Genomic DNA, 20,921 nt, shown 5'->3' with positions numbered 1-20,921 from the left:
CCTTTTTGGCCTCCACTTTTTCTTAGACTCTACTTTTCTTTCTTGGGCCTCCCGCCCCTGTTGGCCTTGGCTTTTTCTTAACTCCTGTGTTTCCTCAGGCCTCCCGCCTCTGGCCTTCCATCCCCATTTGGCCTCTCGCTCCTTTAGGGCCTCGCACACGATTTTTGTCCTCCCATCTGTTTTCAGCACCTACTTTTCCTCAGCCTCTGCTTTTCCTTTGCCCCTCCCCCCCGTTTCAGCCTCCCACCCCACATCTGCCTCCACTATTTGGCAGCCTCTACTTTTCCCTTGGGTCTCCACGACTTTTTTTGCCTCCCACCTCTTTTTGGCCCACTACCCATTTTGGGCCTCGTAACCCTTTTTGGCTGTAACTTTTTCTCAGGCTCTGCTTTTCCCTTGGCCTCCCACCCCTGTCAGGCTCTGTGCAGCGAGCTGGCTGCGGAGGAGCGAGGAGGAGGATGAGGAGGAGGAGGTCTCAGCTTGTTGCCACACGTTGGTGTTTGGCTCAGCAGAATTCCTTTCTTTTCCTTCCCGTCACAGTCGGTGCTGCTTCCAGCGGGACGGTGGGGCTGTCCGTGTGCGGAGGCTGCCCGTGCCGATGCAGGCGACGCTGCGCGTTCGCACGGCCACTGCTTAATGCCTCCCGCGCGCGGAGCATTGATTTGCGATACATCTGGACTCGTTCCTCTAAATCAGCCTGACTTAAAATCAGTGAGCTGACTCCAAGCCTCCGTGTCCCGAGTTATTTAGCTGCTGCAGTAATTTACAGTGACTCCCCTGACCTGTAATCTGTTCCCGGGCTGAAGAAGTTGCTTATCTCTGTCCTCCTGGGTGTGTGGAAAGTACCGTTTTAAAACTTTGTTATGGGAGGAATAGTGTGTTAATGTAACCTCTGTGTGTCCCAGTCTGCTCTCCTGTGCTGAGACCTGGAGCCAGGAGGGGCGGGAGGGGAGGCTGGACACATAGCAGTGGTAGCAGAAGCAGGAGCCGTGGCAGTGGGAGCGGAGGCCGGAGCCATGGCAGTGGTAGCAGAAGCAGGAGCTGTGGCAGTGGGAGTGGAGGCCGGAGCCATGCAGGGCGTGGGCGGTGTGTGAGCGCCCAAGGCCTTGGCTGGGCTGTCTGGCGGCTGGGAACCTCCCTCCCTCACGGGTTAAAGGCCATTTTTATAGGCCAGTAGGACTCCTTTGGCATTAGACTGTGGCAGGTGCTAATTAGTACCAATTAGCTATTATCGGTGACAGACAGTTCTTATGGGCTTCATAAAAAACATCCCGCACACGGGTTTTCTCCGATGAAGTCCCCACGGTGGCTTGCCGCTCGTCTGGCGTGGGGGTTGTGCCGGTGGGCTCAGGGGGGCCCGCATTCCATCACTCCGTTAATTCTGTGCACTGCTCACTGATGGCAAGAGAGAAGTCATGGGTTGTCTTCTATTCCCAGCTTTTTGCTGCTTTGTTTCTCGCTTAAAAACGCCTCTGCTGGGTGTTGCAGCTGGGGCTTTGGGCAGGACGCTGCTGTGGGTCTTCGTCTTCGGCACCCCACGGCTTCCCCCCACCACTGGGGATGGGGTGTTGGGAAACCCTAAGCTTTGGCCATAGCTCAGCAGCACATGGGGCTCAGCTGCGCGTGTTTGCGAGGAGACGGCTGTGAGGAACAGCCCACTGATGCCTCGAAGCGCACAGGGCTGCCAGGGACAAGCCGTTGGTGTTGTCAGATGTGGTGGGAGGGTCCGGGGTGGGCTGCATGATCCCCAAAAGTTTTGCAGACCTTCAAAAGTCTGAAGATTTACGCCGTGAGGCGAGTTGGCAGCGAGTGCTGGAGGAGAGCAGTCCCGGGGAAGGCCGTGGCATGGCATGGCTGGAGAGGAGTGGGACCTTGTGCTGCAACTTCTGGTGTGGGAAAAGTGCGTGGGGTTGTTACCAGGAGTGCTGAGACCCGCCCTGTGGTGCTTCTAGCGCTTCTGCCCGCTGCGGAGGTGGTGGGCTTGGGTGCAGATGTCAGCCGGGCTTGGCTACGGGGGAGCTCATCGAGAGCGTGTCCCCAGGAGGGGAGCTGGGGTGTGTGGTGCAGCTGGTCGGAGGTGGCTCCCATCACTGACGGATGCTTTCTGTTTTTCTTTCAAGTGTCTCCAGGCACTGAATGTTTAGGTCGCACCTTTCCAGGTAAACTGGGTAAGTGAAGTATTTCAAGAGTTGCCAAGATCTAATTATGAAGGCTGATTGCATGATTGCAGCTGCTGTACTATAAACACCCTGGTTGCTCGCTTGACGAAACGGGTGGTCCGTTGCCCAGAGAGCAGCAGGCACCTGCTGTTCGGGGTGCAGCAGGGGATGCAGCCCTGTCTTCAGAGGCCGATTGTGCAAACCCAGTATTTTTTGTCTTCTGATAGCAGACTGTGCTTTGGTAATCTTGGAATTTTTTTTCTTCTGCTGTTCAATGTAGAAACATCTTCAAAAGCTGAATTTCTTTTTAAGCGCAAGTACTTTTCTGTTTGCTGTTACTCTAGCAAACTAATGAGCAGCATTACATCGAGGAAAAACCTTTCACTGTATATTGTTAAAGTAGTTTGACAACCTGAAGCTTTGTAAATCATGGCATGTCAGACTTCTGTTGAGTGCAACAGGAGCTGCCCGTGCTCAGGATGGACAAAACCAGGCGTCAGGAGCCCTGTTGAACCAGGCTGCTGGGTTTCAGCTGAACTTGTTTGCAGAAGAGCCTTTGCTGGTTCAAAAAGACACTGTCATAACATGTATGGGTCTCTCTCTCAATTTAGAACTGAGTGTATGAGAGTACCTCAAAAGTAAGGCGTCTTTACTGAAATGTGGTGTCCCAAGCCTGCTGGGGAAGAACCAACGAAATAAAGCGTTAACAAGTGGTGAATAAATGATTTTAATAAATGGCTAATCAATTGTTATAAAGCCTAGAAAGTCAATAGAGCTTATGAGCTTGGCTTATAACCACACTCAGATCTTTAACGTGCTTATAGTACTTGCAAATCATTCATTAGGCTTTTATCAAGCATCTACTAGTAAAAGTCATAATCTAAAATAAAACAAAAAAGAATTATTTCAGTTACTTTATTTCAAGCCCGATGGCACAATTTGGTTGCACAGCAAAATAGTCCTTGCTTATGCAAAAAAAAGCTGTGAAGCCACGACCGGTCCCACGAGCAGCGTTTTCATGGTGCGGGCGTTGGGCAGGGGAGCAGCAGGAGCCTGAGGCCGGGAGCAGCCGGTGTGCGCAGAGCAGGCGCAGCCCTGGTGCTGGGCTACTCACGCCAGTCCGTAGGCAAACTGTCCTGCAGCAGTCAGTGACTGATTTATATTTATTTTATATTAATGCCTGGAACAACAGATTTCAGCAGATAAGCCGGGTGAGCGGGGGGAGCCCCTGTGTCACGCTGCTCTGAGCCCTGTAGCTCGGAGCATTTTCACTCAAGCAAAAGGTGTTTGCTGTTGCTCAACTGTTGTAAAACTTGCACCCGTTTCCTTGTCCTGTGATTTAGGGAAGTGTGTGAGCAGGGATTTGTTCTAGCTGTGCTGCTCTTCCTGCTTTCCCTGGCCTTCCCTGTCCCATTTTGTGTGTACGTGCGTGCCTCAGGGAGGGAGGCAAAGGTGCAAGTGAAAATATGCGGTTTTCTTAGAATATAAATAACAGAAAATGAATACTTTTTTTTGTTGTTGTAGAGTTGTTCCCTGCAGTCTCCAGTTGCTTGCTCCTTTGCCACACTTTTGTACCTTTAAGGGTTTTTAATCTTACTAGGTGGATACTATTTGCAGTACGGTGTAGGACACTTCAGTCGTCTTGCTGGTAGCTTCCTTGTGCGTCCAGCGAGGAGCTGCGTTTGCAGATGTCGGTGCATGCCCAGAAAGTCTCCCTGGGCTCCTGAAAGCCGCGGTCTGCCAGACACGGCTGCCTCTATCAAATGCTTTTTGCCTTGCCTTTGTTGTCTGCGTCCTTGTCTGCAGCTTCAGCCTGGGCCAGTATTGCCAGACCTCGCCACCTCCAGCACCCGCTCCCCCCCGGAGCACCGCAGTGCTGCCTGCAGAGCTGGGACACCCGGGGAGAGGTGCCTGTGCCCATCCCCGGGCTAAAGCCCTGCACTCAGGGGGTCAACCACAAACCCTGGGCAGGGAGCAGCACCCAAGACCAACTCAAGGGAGGTTTAGCTTTAGAGTTTTTAAAATTTTTTTCCCTTGGGATTTTAAACTGTTCCACCATTGTCCTGGATGTCTCCGGTGTGGATGCTAGATTCTGGAATTTCTCTAAGTGGGTTGTGGGTCTTCCACCTGCTGAGAGGGGATCAGTTCAGCTGAGCTGCAGCCTCTGCCCAGGGCTGTGCACCGAGGCACGCGCAGGCGCTGACGTCCTCCCCACGGGGAGCAAAAAGGGCTGCAGCAGTTTCTGCTGGGTCTCGTGTCAGCTCTCCGGTTTCTCACAGAGGGTGGCTGGGAATAGGTAGGGAGGGTGAGGGGGAGACACCCTCACCAAGGAGCCACTCATCTGATTTAGGAGGGGACAAGATCTCTGCACTCTTTAAAATCAACGGGCAGGGTGGAGGGTTTGCACAAAACAAAATTCACAAGGCAAAACATGTAACTAGGTGAAAATGCTGTGTCCGCAGATTGCTGAGAGGTTTGGGTGAATTCTGTCGGAGCGGACACGCAGACCTCCTGTTTCCCAGAAGCTCCCCTGTGAAAATGCCCCTATACGTCATTCTTTATTTTATTGTTGTGAGTTTGGGCATTTTGTTATATTAGTCTGAATGGGTTTGTTTCCATAGCTGCACACTGCTGATAAAATCCCAGTGTAGGATCTGTCGCTCTCCCTGTGTGTGTGTACCAAAAATAAATCACACGCAGTTGTCAGAAGACAAGTGGCAGGTGCCGAGCTGCAAGGAAGTTTGGGCTGGACCTCGCTGACGCTGCAGGCGCATGGCATCTCGCCCTGGTGCCACCGCACAGCGTCCTGCTGCAGCGCCTGCTTCTGCAGGCAGTGCCGGTGCCTGGGTGGCCCCGGGGACCTGGAGCACCTGGGAAGGGGTTGCTGCAGGAGGGGTGATGCTTTGGAAATGGGGTAGGAAGCGATGGAGGCAGGGGGAGAAGAAACTCCCTGACCTCATTTTTTTTTTCAGGTAGAAAGGTATGGATGGGATAGAGTGTGTTGGTGAAGGATTGACATCAGATGGCTACCAGGATAATAAAACTGCTTTCTGTATCTGAATTCAGTATATTCACCATCAGCTGTTAGTATTTCACCTCTCCTCAGAAGGGTGTGGTCTTTTGATGGCTACATGAACTGTCTCAGCTGCTGGGGCTGGTCTTGCATGGCTTCAGGCTGTAACCCTGGAGGTCCAGTATGGGGGCAGCAGGAGGATGGAGGTTCCCTGGCAGCTGGTTGCACCCTGGTTTGCAGGTCCCATGTGCAGCGGTGCTGCTGGTGCCCAGGGTGGTACCGCACCGGTGCCGCCACCTCTGCGCCTGTGGGTCCTCTGGTTTCTGTACAGCTGGGTTGGAGCTCGTCTTCTGGTAGAAAACCCAGTTTTGAAGAGGTAGTTCTCTCTCCTTTGGGGAGAGTGAAACGAACGATTTTTGTTTTGCCAACAGTTCAGATCTGCAGGTTGGCGTGTTTCAGTGTGGGACCAGCCCTGCTGTCTGCTGGGAATGCTCGGGGGTGCTGTTCCTGCTGCCCATGGTGACATGGCTGGTGACATGGCCAAGGGCATGGCCAAGGGCACGCCGGGGCATGGGAGCACCCCCCGGGGAAAACTCCGTTGTGAGGGTGCGTGGGGGGGTCTGGCCAGGAGCGCTTCCCCTCACCGCTCTGCCGAGAGTGTCCTTAAACCCCGGCTGCCCGCTCTCCTTTAATACGTCTTTTTAAGTACTGGATAGTAGTGCTTTCTTTCTGGCAGAGCTGAAGGAGGGCTTTTAATAGCTCTTTCGTTTTTTCAGCATGCAGTTCCCTGGCAGTAACCTGCCATCAGCACTAGCATTTATTTAGGGTATTTGTATTTTTGTATATGGGGCCCTACAATGCTGAGAAGCCAAGGGGCTTGTCCGGGGTCACACAAGAAATACATGGTAGAGCTGGGTCTTGGCTTCAGCTTTGCTGAACGTTGAGCTGATCTCCAGGCTTGGTGGAAAGGGAACATGTTGGTTTGTCCCCTTTTAACCGAGACAGGCAGGGAAAGCAGAAAATAAAGGCTCTGTGGAAGGAAGCATATTTTTTTTTTTTTTCTCTGCTGTTGGCCATCTGCACGGAGCTGGAACTGCGGGATGGCTGCGTTTGGTCGCATGAGGATGGTGTGTGGGAAATACGGGGAGGCAGAGGGAAACCCAGGGCCGGTCAGGCTGGAAATCCAATGAGCTCCTCCATCTCCGCTGGGTCCAGCCATGCTGGGAACTGGGAGCTGCCCTGAAAACCGCTGCTAAGGCGAGTGCGGGCGAGGCGGGGTGGGCTGCGCGTGGCCTCCCCCCGTGCCGGGCTGCGTTGGGGGGCGATGCCTGGCCGCGGCTGCAGCTGGGGCTCGCATGGCTGCTCCCGTCCCGCAGCGCCTGTGTGCCTGCCTTGTCCGAGGCAGCACAATGCTCGCCTTCACTCCGCGGCAGACGGGAGGTCTAGACGCTCTCCCTGCCTTTTGTTGTCAGGGTCACAGGTTAGGGAGCGTTCCCAGATCCTGTTCCCTCGGCTGGCCGGAATCCTTCCCGGAATCGGGTGCTCCACTCGGGATTGCAGCGGGGACCCCTCCAGAGGGAGTCACCCTGCTACCCAGACATACTCAGATTTAAAATTATGGTGGCAGCTCCCAAAAAGAAATGTGCTTTTGAAATGCAGTCGGGATCACCCCCACTCCAGTTCTTGCAGGCACAGATGCTCAGCTGACACCAGCTAAATAGAAACCTTTTAGCCCTTGCCAGTAAGTCTGGAGCAAACTGCCAAAAAGCATCGAGGACCAAGATACAAAACGAAGTCAGGCCTGAGCAAAGTACTTGCAGATGAAGGATGGAACTGATGTGCTCTGTCTTCTGAACTTTAGCCCGTGAGATGCTTCAGTCTCAGGGTTTTGTTAAAATGTAATGGTGGAATTTTAAAGGTTTTCAGCAGCTACAAAGCAAATAAGCCCTCTAGTAACAAAGGAAAGTTGTATTGTTTTTTTTTTCCATAACATAGACTTTTTTGACATGAAGCATTTGTGATACATTTTTTCACCTCGTTTAAATCAAATACTAGTTCTGCTGAAGGAGACATTTTTGAGGGCTTGTAGATGTATTCAAAGATGGGACTTGTGCCCTTGATGTGCATTTGCTTGTCCCCCCTGCCCCAGCCCACCCTGACTGGCTCAGTTTTCCGGCAGCCTCAGCCTTCACCCTGGCTTTGTGCTGCTGCTGCTCAGGAGAGCAGCCCTTTGCTGGGGGGGAGGCAAGGGGCAGGGAACAGTTCGATAAATAACTTGGTTGCAAGTTTTTCTTCTTCCTCCCTTTTTTTTTTTTTTCCTTTCTGGTGAGAAGACACAACATAAAATTGGCAGGTTCATACTTCTTATTATTGAATTAATATCTATTAAATAATAACAGTGAGCCAAAACCTGACATCGCTGTTAGGCAGTGCTCTTGGTGAAGTGAAACGCTTCTGGACCTGGCTCACTCCTGCATTTTGTGTGTAAGTGCATGTGTATCGTGTATGAAGAACGGGTGTATGAAGCTCAAACGGAGGTTTTAAATAGGAAGAACACTGGCAACTCTTTCTCTGTCAATGCAAGGCTATTATGTGTCTGGCTCTCGCCAACAGGAATCGCAGAGGAAGTTCATGTAACCTCCAGGGCTGATTTGACAGCTGCGCAGCCGTGGCGGGTTCGAAGCCTGGGCGCTGTTGAGCAGAAGAGATGACATTTTTCTGCGTCCGGTAGTTTCCCTCTTTGCAGAGGGTGGGGGGGCACGGAGGGAGCCAGTTTCCCACCCTGGTCCTGGCACCCGCAGTGGTGCTGCGGGGATGGGCAGGAGCCATTGGGCAGTGGTGCCATTGCCTTCTGCCCCGCCGGGGTTTGGTGCTCCCACATCTTGCCAAGGGCTGGTGGTTCTGGAGTCGCTGGAAGCTGTGACAACACAGGCGCGCAGGGTGACTGCAGCTGAGTGTTTGTTATGGCAAAACCCGCGCGGTATGGTCAGGGCAAGGCAACGGCTTGAACTTCTTCCCTAAAGCTTTGTTGGTGGTCTTGGCTGGATCTGCTCTCAGGTGCATGTCAGCGATGTGCGCTGCCTGGGGAGCACGGGGTGGATACGGACCATCCCACCACCGGTGGTGATGACACGTTGGCTGAGCAGGGTGTCAGCCACTTGCCCCTCTTCCATACCGCCGGCCTTGCCCGTGGAGAGGCTGCGCTGCAGAGCCCGGTGGGTTGGGTGGCCACGGGCCCCTCCAGCACCGCGTCTGCAGCCCTTGGAGGCAAACCTGCGGGGAAGTCCTATGCGGCATGGGAGCAGAGCGCACCTGTACAGACCCTGGCAGCGGGAGCAGTTTGGGATTAATTCCTCTGCAAACCCACAATGCACAGAATGATGCTGTTTGTATGGAGCGTGTGGGGAAATAATGTTAAATTAAACTCTCCATAAGGGAAGAAAAGCATTCAGCCCCATTCTTTACTGCTCGTTTTAGTAATTTCTTCCAGATAACCTACACATCTGTGTCAGTGCAATTAAAGCAGAAATTCTGTCTAATGAACAGTTGTAGCCCTTGGGCTATTGCGGAATGAGCAGTGAAGTTGGAAACAGTCTTATTAAAATAATAATTAAGAAACAAGGGTGGGGAGACAGAGGGAGGTGCAAACGAGGTGGCGGTGGTGGGATGCTGTAGGGTGAGGAGCAGACTTTGAGCGTCAGGGGTGACTCTCCCCACCGTGCCTCCCCCCAGAAGCGACCGTGTGGTGTGGCTGGAACCCGGGGCTGGGCACGTCCCAGCCCCACTGGCTTGCCAGGGGCTTCTGGTCATGCCAGGTCACAACAAAATCAAGTCTTTCAACGCCAGCCTTGCCCTGCGTTAAAAGTGGCTGCCTGTAGGGTAGCTGTAGGCCGGCGGGGCCTTGCTCCATCGTGGGCAGCGTTAGCCATCCTGCTAAGCCTGATCACATATTTTGGATATGTATTTTTTTTGAGACTTCGGTTCTCCAACAGCTGAAAAAGCTCAGGAAGGGATGAGATGTTTCTTCTGTTAGGCGGGATTATATCTGGTTTTGCTTTTTCCAGAAGACTGTCCTTTCTCAATAAAAAACCCATGCTGTGCACACGCACACAGTTTGCTTTAACTTTTCTTTCTCTCTTGCTCTCCTGAGGACAGTGAGCCCAGGCTGAATTGTATCAGTGGTGGAGACTGGCCAGTTTCTCTCATGTGAGATAGTTTATTTTTTTTTGCTTCTAAGTAAATTTAAAAAAAATTCCTTTTCGTTGTTAACCCCTGGGGTTATAATAGCATTTCTGCACAAGTCATTGCTTTATATCAATAAATCAATTAATACTTGGAGCTGGCTTTTTAAAACTTAACACACTCCTATTTAGAAATGCATGCGCTGTGCAAAGCTAGCAACATCTCAGATTAACAAAATAAAAAAATAAGCAAATGCCATAAAAAAACCCCAAACAAATCCCACTGGAATGATACATTGGAATGATTTTAGTGGGATTTATATCTATGAGCTGTGGGGTTTTTGTGGTTTTTTTTCTTTTGAAATGGTTGTGAACCAGAGTGATTACTTATCATTTTCATTTTAACTCCATCTGACAAATCGTTTTAGATGGAGAAAGCAATACTGCATCTTTAAATGGCTACTCTGTCAGCGCATCTTGCAGGGCTTTAAATGCCCTTTGTTATCGCAGTCTAGACAGGACGCAGGCGGAATATTTGATATGTTATAAGGCAATGATTTGACAAGGTTGAATTAATTTACTGGCTTATTTAAAACTGAATTTCAAAACATTTTTCCTTACAAACTTGTCTTTCTCTCTCTATCCTATATTTTTTTTCAAAGTTAGTACAGTATGTTTCAACTGTTTAGACTGGGAGAGGAGACATTAGCTTACTGCAGCCTGCAGTACTTTAATTGCCCTTTTTATGACTGTCTAGACATCATGCAGATGCATGTTTGTGGTGAGAAGACATTTCCCCCTCTGGTTATATGATAGTCTGAAACCTTTACATTGCCTATCTCCTTACCCCCTCTGTCTTGGAATGCGCTTTACTCCCTCCATCTCCGAAAAAGCACATTTTCCCCCTCTGATTTGTTTTTTGCAGATTGCTTTAGTCCCCATTTTTCTGTTCTTTTCCACGTGCTTATTTGCAGATGCTAACGCTTGCTGGGGGAATAAAGGTACGCGGAGCCCGTGGCTCTCGGAGCCTGACCGGCGGGTCCCGCTGCAGGGCCCGCAGCGGAGGGGTGGCTTTGGGTGCTCCGGGTTCCTGTGCGATGCCCGTGTGTACCTGCGTCCCTCCGCACCTGCAGCGATCCCTGCGTGCGGCTGTGTTTGTTTGGGTTCCCCTGGCCATAAGAGCACAGCCTTGCAGGCCGGGTTTAAGAATGAAAATATCAGCGAGGTTTGAATGGGTTTGGAGTTTTAGTTATGCAAATCGGATGCATTAATTAACCCCGTTGCTATAGCTACTGCTTTATTGTTAAATGCAGTGAAAAGGGGACAAGCTGTGTCCGTGGATAATCCTCCCCTCTGTGCTCTTGCCCCCCTTCCCCATCTTCCCGAAGCCGGCCCCGGTGCGAGGGCAGCTGCCGGGCTGCCACCCGCCCCGAGCGTCCCCGTCGCCACGGGCAGGTGGCTGGTGGCCCGCGGAGGTGGCTTGAAAAGCCGGGCTAGGAATGGCCTGCATGGAGGAGACGGGCGAGCCGGGGGGCTCCTCGCCCCCGCGGCCTCTTCCCTCCAGCCGCCCCCAGCACCTATTGTCAGGGCTGACCCGGCGGGTCGGCTCTCCGCCGTCGCCCCGTGTCGTCAATCTGCCATCTGGGGCGGTGTGGGGATGGGACCGGGGTGCTGGGGACAATGGGGCGGGCGGGAGGGACGCAGATGTGCCAGGTGATGGGGAGTGGGGTGGGAGGCTCGTCCCACCATGGCCAGGCGAGGGGAGGGCATGGGAACCCAGCCCCGTTCTTGGCTCCAAAAACCACCTCTGCCGAGCGAACACCGCTGGGTTTCACAGGGGGGAACAGCTTCTTGCTTTGTGCTTGCTGAAAAACTCACAAGTGAAAAATGCCGCAACGAAACTTCGACTTTCCAGCATATCTGCTGTAGGAGTTAAAACCTTTCTCAGGCTGTTGCTACAGCTGAAGTGGAAGTAAATTTATTACCTTTAATTTTCTCAGATTTGGGGCGTTTTTACTCACCTCCTCCATTCGCTCTGCTGTGTGTGTATATATAAATATAAAACGTTTTTTCACATCTCTGTGCGAGAGCCTGCACATGCATTCGCTCCCATCTGGTGGTGTTCAGACCAGATCAAGAACTGAGCTTGAATATTGCAGTGACCGAACGCGGTGTGCGTGTCTGGGCATTTGCATGCCTTTTGCATATTTTCTCCTGCAATACATAATGATCTCTATAACTTAAGATTGTCCTTGTTCTGTGGGAGTGACTTACTTTGTGAAAGGTCGATCCTTCTATCAGCAAAAGCTGCACAACGATACAGACGAGAACTGTGCTGGGTGAGAGGCAGGACAGGGAGAGGTGTCCTGCTGATCGGCCCTGGGCAGGGCTGAGGAAATCCGGTCGCAGTTACAGCCCTGTCATGACCCGTGTGGCTTTGGCCAACTTTCTCAATCTGTGTTTCGACACCCGTCTGCGAGCCGGGCATTGGGGCAGCCCCTGCGGCACTGCTGCCCAGGGGAGCACATCCTGGAGCCCCCGAAGGAGCTGCAGCGCCGGGGACGGGGCACGGTGGGGTCCCTGGCACCTCTCCCGAATGCCGATGGGTTCTCGGGGCTGTGCCGGGTTGATAAGGGAGGCGGTGTGTGGGGAGCCATGCTGATTCACGCAGGAAAAAGCCAGAGGTTCCCCGGCCACAGCTCACGGTGTTTTGTGGCTTCTCTGTGCCTCCGCCGCATCACACCGCTGGGTGTGAGCTGATAGGTGCTGTGCTTGTGGCAGAGAGGCACGGGCGTTGCTGCTTGTCCCCGTGTCCCTCTCGGGGTGCCCTGCCCAGGCGTGGGTCCCACAGGACTTGTCGGGCACTGTGCCGGGGCTCGGGTGCTGGCACTGGGGACCTGACCCGCAGCTGGCTCTGGCACGACCATGCTGAGCGTGTTCGGAATCAGCTGCTGAACGGTTTTCCCAGGAGTAAGTGGAAGTGGAAACTTGCTAGAGGACAGCCAGGGTGGAGGGAAGTGGAAAGGGAGGGTGCCAGGGAGGGAGACCCGGTGAAACCCGGTAAATGCAGCATGCAGCCAGGAGAGGCTGTGGTCTGTGCTCGTGACAGCCATGAACCTCCATCTGCACACTCGTGCACCGTCACCGCTGGCTGTTTTGCAGTGGGGTGTCCCACGTGAAGCAGGAAAGCCGGTGCCTTCTCACTGCTTCGCAGGCGAGGAGGATGCTTTGCTGCTCCCTTCCTTTCTGCACACACAACAAATGCAGCGCACTGGATCCTCGTGACCTGCAGAATTAAAGTTGCCTTGTTTTGATGGGCCTGGAGACTAACGAAATGCATATCCCTCAGCGTCTCCGCAGCAGCGGGAGGACGAGCAGGCTACGGCACTGCCAGCAGTGGTCGGTGACCGGCACTGGGTGACGTGGTGCAGGTGGCTGTGGCTGATGTGAAGCTGCGGGTGCCATCAGTGCGAGGCAGCTCCGTGGGAGCGGGAGATGGGGCTCAAACGAAGTCGGAATCGGCAACCCAGTCCCTGTAATTGCTGTTAGCTTTCTGGAGAGGTGGCAGAGCTCTCCCTGGATGGAGCACTTGCTCCTCAGAGCATCCGCGACTGGCAATTTGTCTGTCGAAACAGATGTGGGCAGCAACAAACATCTATTTCTATAACTAGAAACAAATTTGGTAATTGCCTCTTTCAACAGGACTTGCTCAAGCAGGAAATGAAATTCCTAAATGGCAGTTAGCAAAAGTATTTATAGCTAAGTTCATAAATGAGATGTGCTTTCCTTTGTCAGGAGTTTCTGCTGGGTGGAAGGAAAAAAAAAACACCTCTGTGGTAGCAAGCCACATATCGATCAGGAGTGTTTCCAGGGTATATGAAAATACTTATTTATTAATGTGTTTATTTTCACTAGCGCTAGAAATACCCCTGACAAACAAAATCTCTTTGGTCTTTCAGGGCTGGCTGGGAGGGTTTGATCCAGATAATTGTGTACTGTGTTTTTTCACTCATTTTTAGGTGGATTTTTTTCTGATTCGTGCTGTTTATGATGGCAGATTGTGAACAGTGTCCTGTGAACAGATTGTTCCTGTGTCCCACTCTGGATGCCAGTGTTCAGGAGGGCGGGCAACGCGCTGCCCGCGCCCCTGCCTGGACACCGCCCGGGCCTGACGCCGTTGTGCCACTTCTCGGGAAGCAGGAGATGCGCTGGTTGTTCTCAGCTTGGTGGGGGCTGTGAGCCTTGCTTAACATTTTCTAGTGAGCAAGCAAATTTGCTTATCTTTTAAGTGCAGAACCAAAATTACTGTATTCTTTTAATCCAGTTTAGCTGTCCTTACCCTTGGGAGTACCTTCAAAAGCAATGTACTCCTTCCAGTCAGCTCAGCAGGCTGGGATCAGGCTTACTGTGCATAAAATATGTTGTCTCAAAACCCTGCAAAAGGGGAGGGTGAGAGAAATGGGCACAAAAAGGGAGAGAAGGGGTTGGCGTATGCAAGATCTTAGAGCGTCTGAGTGTCCCAAAGAACCTCATTAGTTCTCATTGCTGGAAGCTGGTTAATGTCTGCAGGAATTTCTCTAAACAGTCTCCAGTTGACAGGACCCTGCTCAGAGCCAGGAGGTGTCCCAGCTGAAAGAGCTGCTGACCCCAGCTCTCCTGTTTGCAGTTTCCTCGTAAAAGCTGGGTGCTGCCCTGCTGATCCTGCCTTTCTGGCCCCCGAGTGCAGCTCCCACTCCCTGCAGCTGCCGCCGTGGCCATGCTGGCTTGGGAAGGTCACCTTCCGAAAACAGGCACAGCAGTGCGATTGGGCCAGTTACTGTGTTTTAAGGACTAAAAAAATTTCTGAGGCCCGACCAATCTAATCCGTCCATGGCTATAAGCGTGAAATGGGGCCATTTCCTTTAAAACAAACAAAAAAAAAGGGGGTGGGGGTGCAGGATGAGGCCATCATTTGCCAGTGACTCAGAGGATGTGATGCTTGGTTACCCAGGGTGACAAATGAAGAAAACGAACTATATTAAATGCATAGTTATGGCCCAAGGAATGACACTATGAACATGACTTCTTGGGGCCCCATCACCCGTTTTCCAGCAATGTTTTTCTCAAACTGGTTGCTTTTCTGAGTCCCGCTTGCTGTCTGCCCTCCTGCCCCATTCTCAGCCTGTCATCGCTAGCTCGCACGCCATTATTCCTGCTGTGTACATCAGAACCGGCCATGCTGAATCTAGAAATGCAGTCTAGTTGTTAATTGTACTGGTGGTGTGTGAAGCAGGACCAAATCCAGCGGGCTCTTCCCAGCTGTCCTGCCTGTTGTCACGGGCCTGATCCTGCTCTCTTTGATGCCTCGGTATTGCTGCTGTGGCTCCAGCTTCAAGGTGCTGCTGACTGGTGCCAGCAGGGGCAATATCAAAATCAAGATCATGTTCTCTATCTATCTCCAGTACTTCCCGTGCTGCCTTGTAAACAAATATAATTGTTGACAATCTGATGAGCCCTTCGTATGTGGTTTTATGGAGGTATTATTTAGAAGATAAATGTAGCAGATAAGTGCTAATACACAAATATTGCAGCAATGACTTTGTCTGGTCTGATTGTTTCTAAGATGACCTAACAGAGGAGCGGCGGAGGGTGAGTAATCTGCCGTCTGAAGTTCTTTGTTCTTTCATCTCTTCTTCCCTGTCCACGGTCTCTGAGAGGGAGAACATTGGTCTCTTTAATGAGTGGAGCTCGGCATCTGGTGGGTGAAATGGCCTCTGTAAACCAGGAGCAGTGTTTGGTGCTGCACCCTGTCTGGCAGCCTTTGGATTCCAGCTGCTGCCTGGGGCTGTTTTGGTTCTTGCTTAAATTAGAGCCGTTCAAATGTAATGTTTAGCATAATGGGCATGTCCCTGTGTAGGATGTGCCAGGGTAGAGCTGCTTGCACTGGGCTGTGTTGCTGCTGTGCCAGGGTGTTTTCCTCCATGCTGTGTGGATGGAGAGGGGAGGGCGAGGGGCCGCGGTGAGACATGGCCCCCGCGCTGGCCTGGCTGCCTCTCCTGTGGGTTGCTGCAGAGTCCGAGCCCCGGCAGCTGCTCGCTGAGGAGTTGAGTTTATCCCGTACTAAAATCATGGCTTGGAAGGGTGACTAGATTCATATGGCTCTTCTCAAATTCACATTCTTTAGCCTTGAGTAGAAAAAATGAGGTCCACTCTTTGGCTACATTGCTTAACCCACATCCTTTTACAGAGGCTTTGATGAGCATCTGGCACAACCACCATGCTGTGGCTGGACTTGATTCTCCTACGTTTAACCCTCAGGCCCTTCCAGGGGTCCACATGCTGCTCCAAATGTGCCCTGATTGTGCTGTAACATCTGTCTAGTGGAAGGTGTCCCTGCCCATGGCGAGGGGGTCGGAACTAGAGGAGCTTGAAGGTCCTGTCCAACCCAAACCATTCTGTGATTCTGTCCACTGCTCTTTGAAGGTATACTCGCAGCCGACAGGCACAAATGAAAGTTTTTGGGGCAGGCAGGGCTCTAAACTGTGCACGAGGACCGGGCAGACCTCGGGCCAGCTCTGTGGACTCTCCTTGGGTCCAGGCCTGCTCCAGACCAGTTCAGTAATGTCAACTCTGGCCTTTCTGGTTCTCTGCTTCGAGAAGACGGCGTGTCGGCATGTGTAAGGCAAGGCAGTACAGGGTGTCCGCAGCTTTCATTTCCCAAAAGTGATTAGGACTTGCTTTGTGACCTAATTATTGGGGCATGGAAGGTAGTGATAGGCTCTCAGCTGTTCGTGGCAAGGACTGTCCTTGTGTGTCTCCTTGTTCTCTATAGTGCCTCTGGGCACTGCTGAAGCTGTGGTGCTCTGAAATGTCAGTGAAGACCGGGGAGGGGAGCGGGTTGGGCTGTCAAGTAGCTGACAGAATGGATAAGGGTGTCTCTCCTCCTCCTCCTCCTCCTCCGCAGCCTGCTGGTGCCCAAGCCCCTGGCCTTGCTGCTGCCTTCAGCCAGAGATGCGGCTGCTGAGAACGACTGACAGTCAGACCCATCACTTCTTGTTTAGGGCAGTGTCTCTACCTACCCATGGGCAATAAGTTTCGTGCGAAGACGGCAGCCCAGGTTTGTTGGAGAAAATGCTGGGTCATATCTTTCTTCAGCCTGTCAAAACCCCTGGGTGGGTAGGAGAGCAGGCAGGGACCTCCAGACTAGCAGATGAGAATGATGCCTGCGATAGGATGCTGATGAAGCAGCGCAGGTCTTGGGTGCTGACAGACACTTACGGATGCTGGAAGAGGGGGACCTTGGCCGCAAGACTTGTTTTCCTTTGCTCTTTGAGGAGCTGCACAAGCTTGTTGAGCAGCCTTGAAGGTTACTGGCTTAAAACCATTCTGGGCTGAAATCCTTGAGCATCCTTGCTTGGTATCCCACAAAGATTCTAAGTGCAGAGTTTGGGGAATCACAGTCAGGGAGGAAGGATGCGCGGGTGCTCTTCAGCTCAAGCTTCAAATTATTGCCAGTACCAGTCTGATTTGGACTTTGATTTCTCCCCACCGCCTTCCTGATCACTCTTGAATAGCCCCATCTGCACATGCTCAGTCAAAAAGTAGCTATACCCTTATTTATGTCTTTTACATGCTTTTTTTATGTCACTAGAGTGCTGCCATCAAGGGCTACAAGGAACCTATTGAAAAAGAAGATGCCCAAGGGTGAGGGTATATGAAAAGATGGGAAAATTGGGAGGAAAGGGAACTGCAGTCAGGGCTGTGCACATCTCTGCTGCGTCTTGCTCCGAGTCACGCAGCCAGGGCAGTTCTGTGGATATCGAAGGTGTTAATGGAAAACCAGGGATGAAAGTGCTCGCTGCAGATTTGTGAACACTTTTCATTAATTAATCTGATTCATTTTACCAGGTCTGGAAAGACTCTGTGTGTGTGTGTGTTTAGAGATCTTCCTTTCCGAGGCATGAGGAGGGGTGCATGGAGGACGGAGCATTGCAGTCAGTTGAACTTACCCTAAATCCCCAAGGATTATGGAAGAAGCTGGGACATGTGGTGTGACATTACAGTGCCACCATATTTAGCTGATGGTAGGCAGCGATTCATTTACGCATTTCATAAGCTTCAGGACCAGACATGGCCCGATGTCCCCAGTCCCTGGGGGCTGTGCTGGAGGCCGGAGCTGCTCACTGGGCGCTGTTGTGGGGCAGTCCCCACCGAGGTGCCCCACTCCACGTCGTTGTGGGCTCTCTGCCGGAATTTGTTGAATCATGGTGCTGAGTCACCTGTGTGAACCAGGCTCCGTAAATAACCACAGGCACTCTACAAAGCGGCCGTGTGCGGCAAGGAGCGTAATCTGCTGCTTCGTAGTTGGAGCAAGGGCCCCGGGGGCAGAAAGCAAGATGCTTTTCTCAGCTCCACTTGCTCTAAGCATCACCCAGCTCTTCGCACGGTGCCGGCAGGTACCCCACTGCCACCCCACAGCAGGCATGTGCTTGCCTGAGGGCTGGTTGCTGGCTGAGGGCTTGGGTGCCCTGTGCTGCGGGTTCCCCGTTCGTGCCCATAGGTTTGTACCCAGTTGCCTCCTGTTGCTGGTGAGCGCAGTGGCTCCGTGCCTGCACCAAGGGCCATGCTTCTCCTGCAGTCCCAGAAGGGACTGGGTTCCTTGGCAAGGCTGGGTCAGAGCCAGGTCTCATTCCTGGGCTGAGTGACCTGGGAAAGGCTTTGTCCGTCTGCGGTGGACGGGCTGGGAGCTTGGCAGCTGATCTAGGTGCCATGGGCTGGGGCGGGCACTCCTCCGCCTCGCCATGGTGCATCTCCCATGCCAAGCTTTGCTCCAGCTGCTTGTCCCTTTGGCTTTCCGAGGACCTTCATTACATCATTTCCCCACTGCCAGCCCGCTTTATCTGTTCATGGACTTCATCCATAGGCTGTGGCTCTGCTGCCTGAGTTGGGAAGGGAGGCTGCCGGTGTGCTCACTGCTGTGAGCAAAGCCTTGCTCTCAGACCCTGCGTGGGCACCTGTGGGCCCTGCCAGGCAGGTCGGGGGTGCTGCAGGGGCAGGATGGAGCTGGGGCTGCCTGTCCTTAGACATCATCCTTAGCCTCCGTCTTCTGGAGGCTAGAGAGATGCTGCCCAGGTTTGTACAAGACCTGACTGCATCTCTTTTCTAATGTTCCTGTTGAAGTACAAAGTCTCAACCTGTTTCTGCCTGGTTCATTGAGGCTTGCTGTGCAGCAGGAGGCATCTGTACAGAACTATCCTGTTCATTCTTGGTGTAAAGGTTGTTTCAGAGAAAGTGAAGACTGGAGGTGAAGGCGCAGTGGATGGTGGGGTTCCTTGGTTCTTCTATTAGGCACTTACAGAATGTTTCTTTGGGAACAAGAGTGACATTTAATTAAAAATAGTCCCTGTGTATGATGGAAAATGGCCAGTCTGGAAGTTTCCATACAGCTGGGTTGCAGAGTGAAGTCCCAATGTAGACGAGGACTCTGTTCTCTCGGATTGCAGGTGTCTGTGGAGGGTCTTCAGCAAGACAGCCCACTGCAGTGCAAGGTCCAAAACCCGAGGCTGGGTGAGACACCCGTCGTGCCCAGTGACGAGCCTGGCTGCTGGGGGCGAGTGCCCACGTGGGCAGGGATGGCACAGCGGCGAGTCCACGGAAATGCCATTTCCACAGCTCTCTGAAACTTCTGAAACAGCAAAATCTGCGTTGTTCTCAGCCCCTTTTTAGTCTCCCTGAGTCTTACTCACTTCCTTTTGTATTTTTCTACTACTCAAATTCACATCAGTTTCTAGATTAGGGGGAACCGCTGGAGTTAAGCTTTCATTTTAAACCCACTTTTTTTGCCTTTTCTGTGACCTGTGCTATTGCAGACGTTGGGGCAACGTTGGAAGTTTCCCCATAGCGATGGGGCTGTACCCAACACTCCCAAAGCCCAGCGAGGGCTTTGCCTGCCTCTGTTACCAACTCTCCTCTCTGTCAGGCACACAGAGCAACCTCGAAACACAGTTTTAGCTTTATTTTCCCAAAGGAAGCTGATGAAATGAGCGATGATGTGGCTCTGATGCTGAGGGACTGTCATGGGAGCATCCAGCAGCTGAGGTGCATGTCCTGTCCTTCCTGGGTAAAAATTAACTGATGGTTCATTGACTTTCAACAGGGAGGCTTGCTGGGGAGGTGTCCCGTCCTAGCTTGAAGCAGGGCGTTGGGTTGCCTCACATGGGGCCGATGTCCGCCAGAAGATTAAATCAGCAGCAGTTGTTTTTTCTCCACACCCTTAAGAGCATATTTTTGATAGTCTGTGTGAGCTTATGATCGGACTCATTGTGCTTGAACTGTCCCGGCAATCTGTTTCACGTCAGAACTAAGGGGTTTTTAATGATAAAAATACCCAGAGGAAGTGAAAGTGAACACAGGAGAAGCAAAATGTTCTGCAGGGGATTCTCTGCTTGCTTTAATTTTGTCACAGCAAAACAGGCTTGGGTTGTAGCACAGTGCACTGCAGTGTTTATGGTGACTGGCATATATTTTTTTCAACTTTCTTCTTAGGAGTTGTGGCTAGTGCAGCTGCATTTGTTCTGCTTAGCCATTATCTCCCGAGTAATTTCACTTTTCCTCATCGCTTCTCACACGGTATGCAATTCAAGTATATATAGAAATGATAATTGAAGCATACAGATAACTGTTTTGACCTGCAGATGTGTGTTCTACCCGGCTGAAAGCAAAGGTCATCTTGGCTGAGACCCTGTCTGAAAGCTCTGTCCACTTGTAAGTGATAGCTGGAGTGCCTGTAATTATTGCAGTAAAATGCAGGTGTATTTTTTTTTTTTTCCTCTTTATACTTTGGAGAATTTGTCTTCAGCAGTGATATTCTGTGGAAGGAAAGCATTAATAAAGTTTATAGTAAGCATTTTATGAACTGTAGTATAGCTGTAAAAAGTAAGGAAACACATTTAAAGTATATCGTAGCCCCGTGTCCCCTGCGGCCGCTGTGAACCGTGCGTGTGTGCAGAGGCTCAGCGCTTCCAGGGTCCCCATTGGCTCAAGTAGCTCTGCTGCTTTGGAAAAATATTAATACATTTTAAACCTGTGGGTGCTGAGCGTTTAGTTTTCAGGCGCTTGAGGAAGCTCGACGGTGCACCTTTCCACAGCTGCTCTTACCGAGCTGCGAATGTGGGCTTTGGTGGGAGGAGTGGGGCTGGGTGCCCCGGGAGCCGTGCTGCTGCGGTGCCTCCGCGCCAGCTGCCAGCCAGCTGCCGTTTCCATAAATTTCTGACGCTTTAGAGCCTTAGTGTCCCGGTGGCTGGGCAGCGAGGACGTGTGCTGCCCTCCTCCAAAAAGCCCTTGGAGCAGGAGAGTGGCCGCAGCCTGCGTGTTTCCGGCTCCGCAGGCTTTGGGAAGCAGTGGTCGCTCCTATCATTTATTAATGTAATGCTCTAATCTACTGTGAAACCCTGACTCAAGGCCACATGGGGTTTGAAGTGGCAAACAAGTCACAAACTTGAAGAATGGGACGTGACAAGTGATTGTTCTTGATCATGAATATCCAGTTTCGGGATTGTGAGAATCTGGGGGAAAAACGCTTAGTTGCAA

The 20,921-nt window shown here is 51.9% G+C and overlaps 1 protein-coding gene across 4 annotated transcripts in view; it reads left to right on the top strand.

The window, feature by feature from the left end:
* The window catches only part of PMEPA1 (prostate transmembrane protein, androgen induced 1), a 51,167-nt gene that overhangs the window by 13,796 nt on the left and 16,450 nt on the right, over positions 1–20,921 (top strand). For 2 of the 4 annotated variants that reach the window (XM_075438770.1, XM_075438769.1), the window contains exon 2: positions 2,121–2,168. The exons of the other annotated variants lie outside the window; for them this stretch is intronic. In XM_075438770.1, coding sequence (XP_075294885.1) covers positions 2,121–2,168 — 48 coding nt within the window. The remainder of the gene's footprint in view (positions 1–2,120; positions 2,169–20,921) is intronic. 4 annotated transcript variants of the gene reach the window in all.

The sequence above is a fragment of the Opisthocomus hoazin genome, chromosome 18, assembly GCF_030867145.1.
Source record: "Opisthocomus hoazin isolate bOpiHoa1 chromosome 18, bOpiHoa1.hap1, whole genome shotgun sequence".
Lineage (NCBI taxonomy): Eukaryota > Metazoa > Chordata > Aves > Opisthocomiformes > Opisthocomidae > Opisthocomus > Opisthocomus hoazin.
Note: the sequence above shows the minus strand (reverse complement) of the source record. Positions and strands in the feature narration are given on the sequence as shown.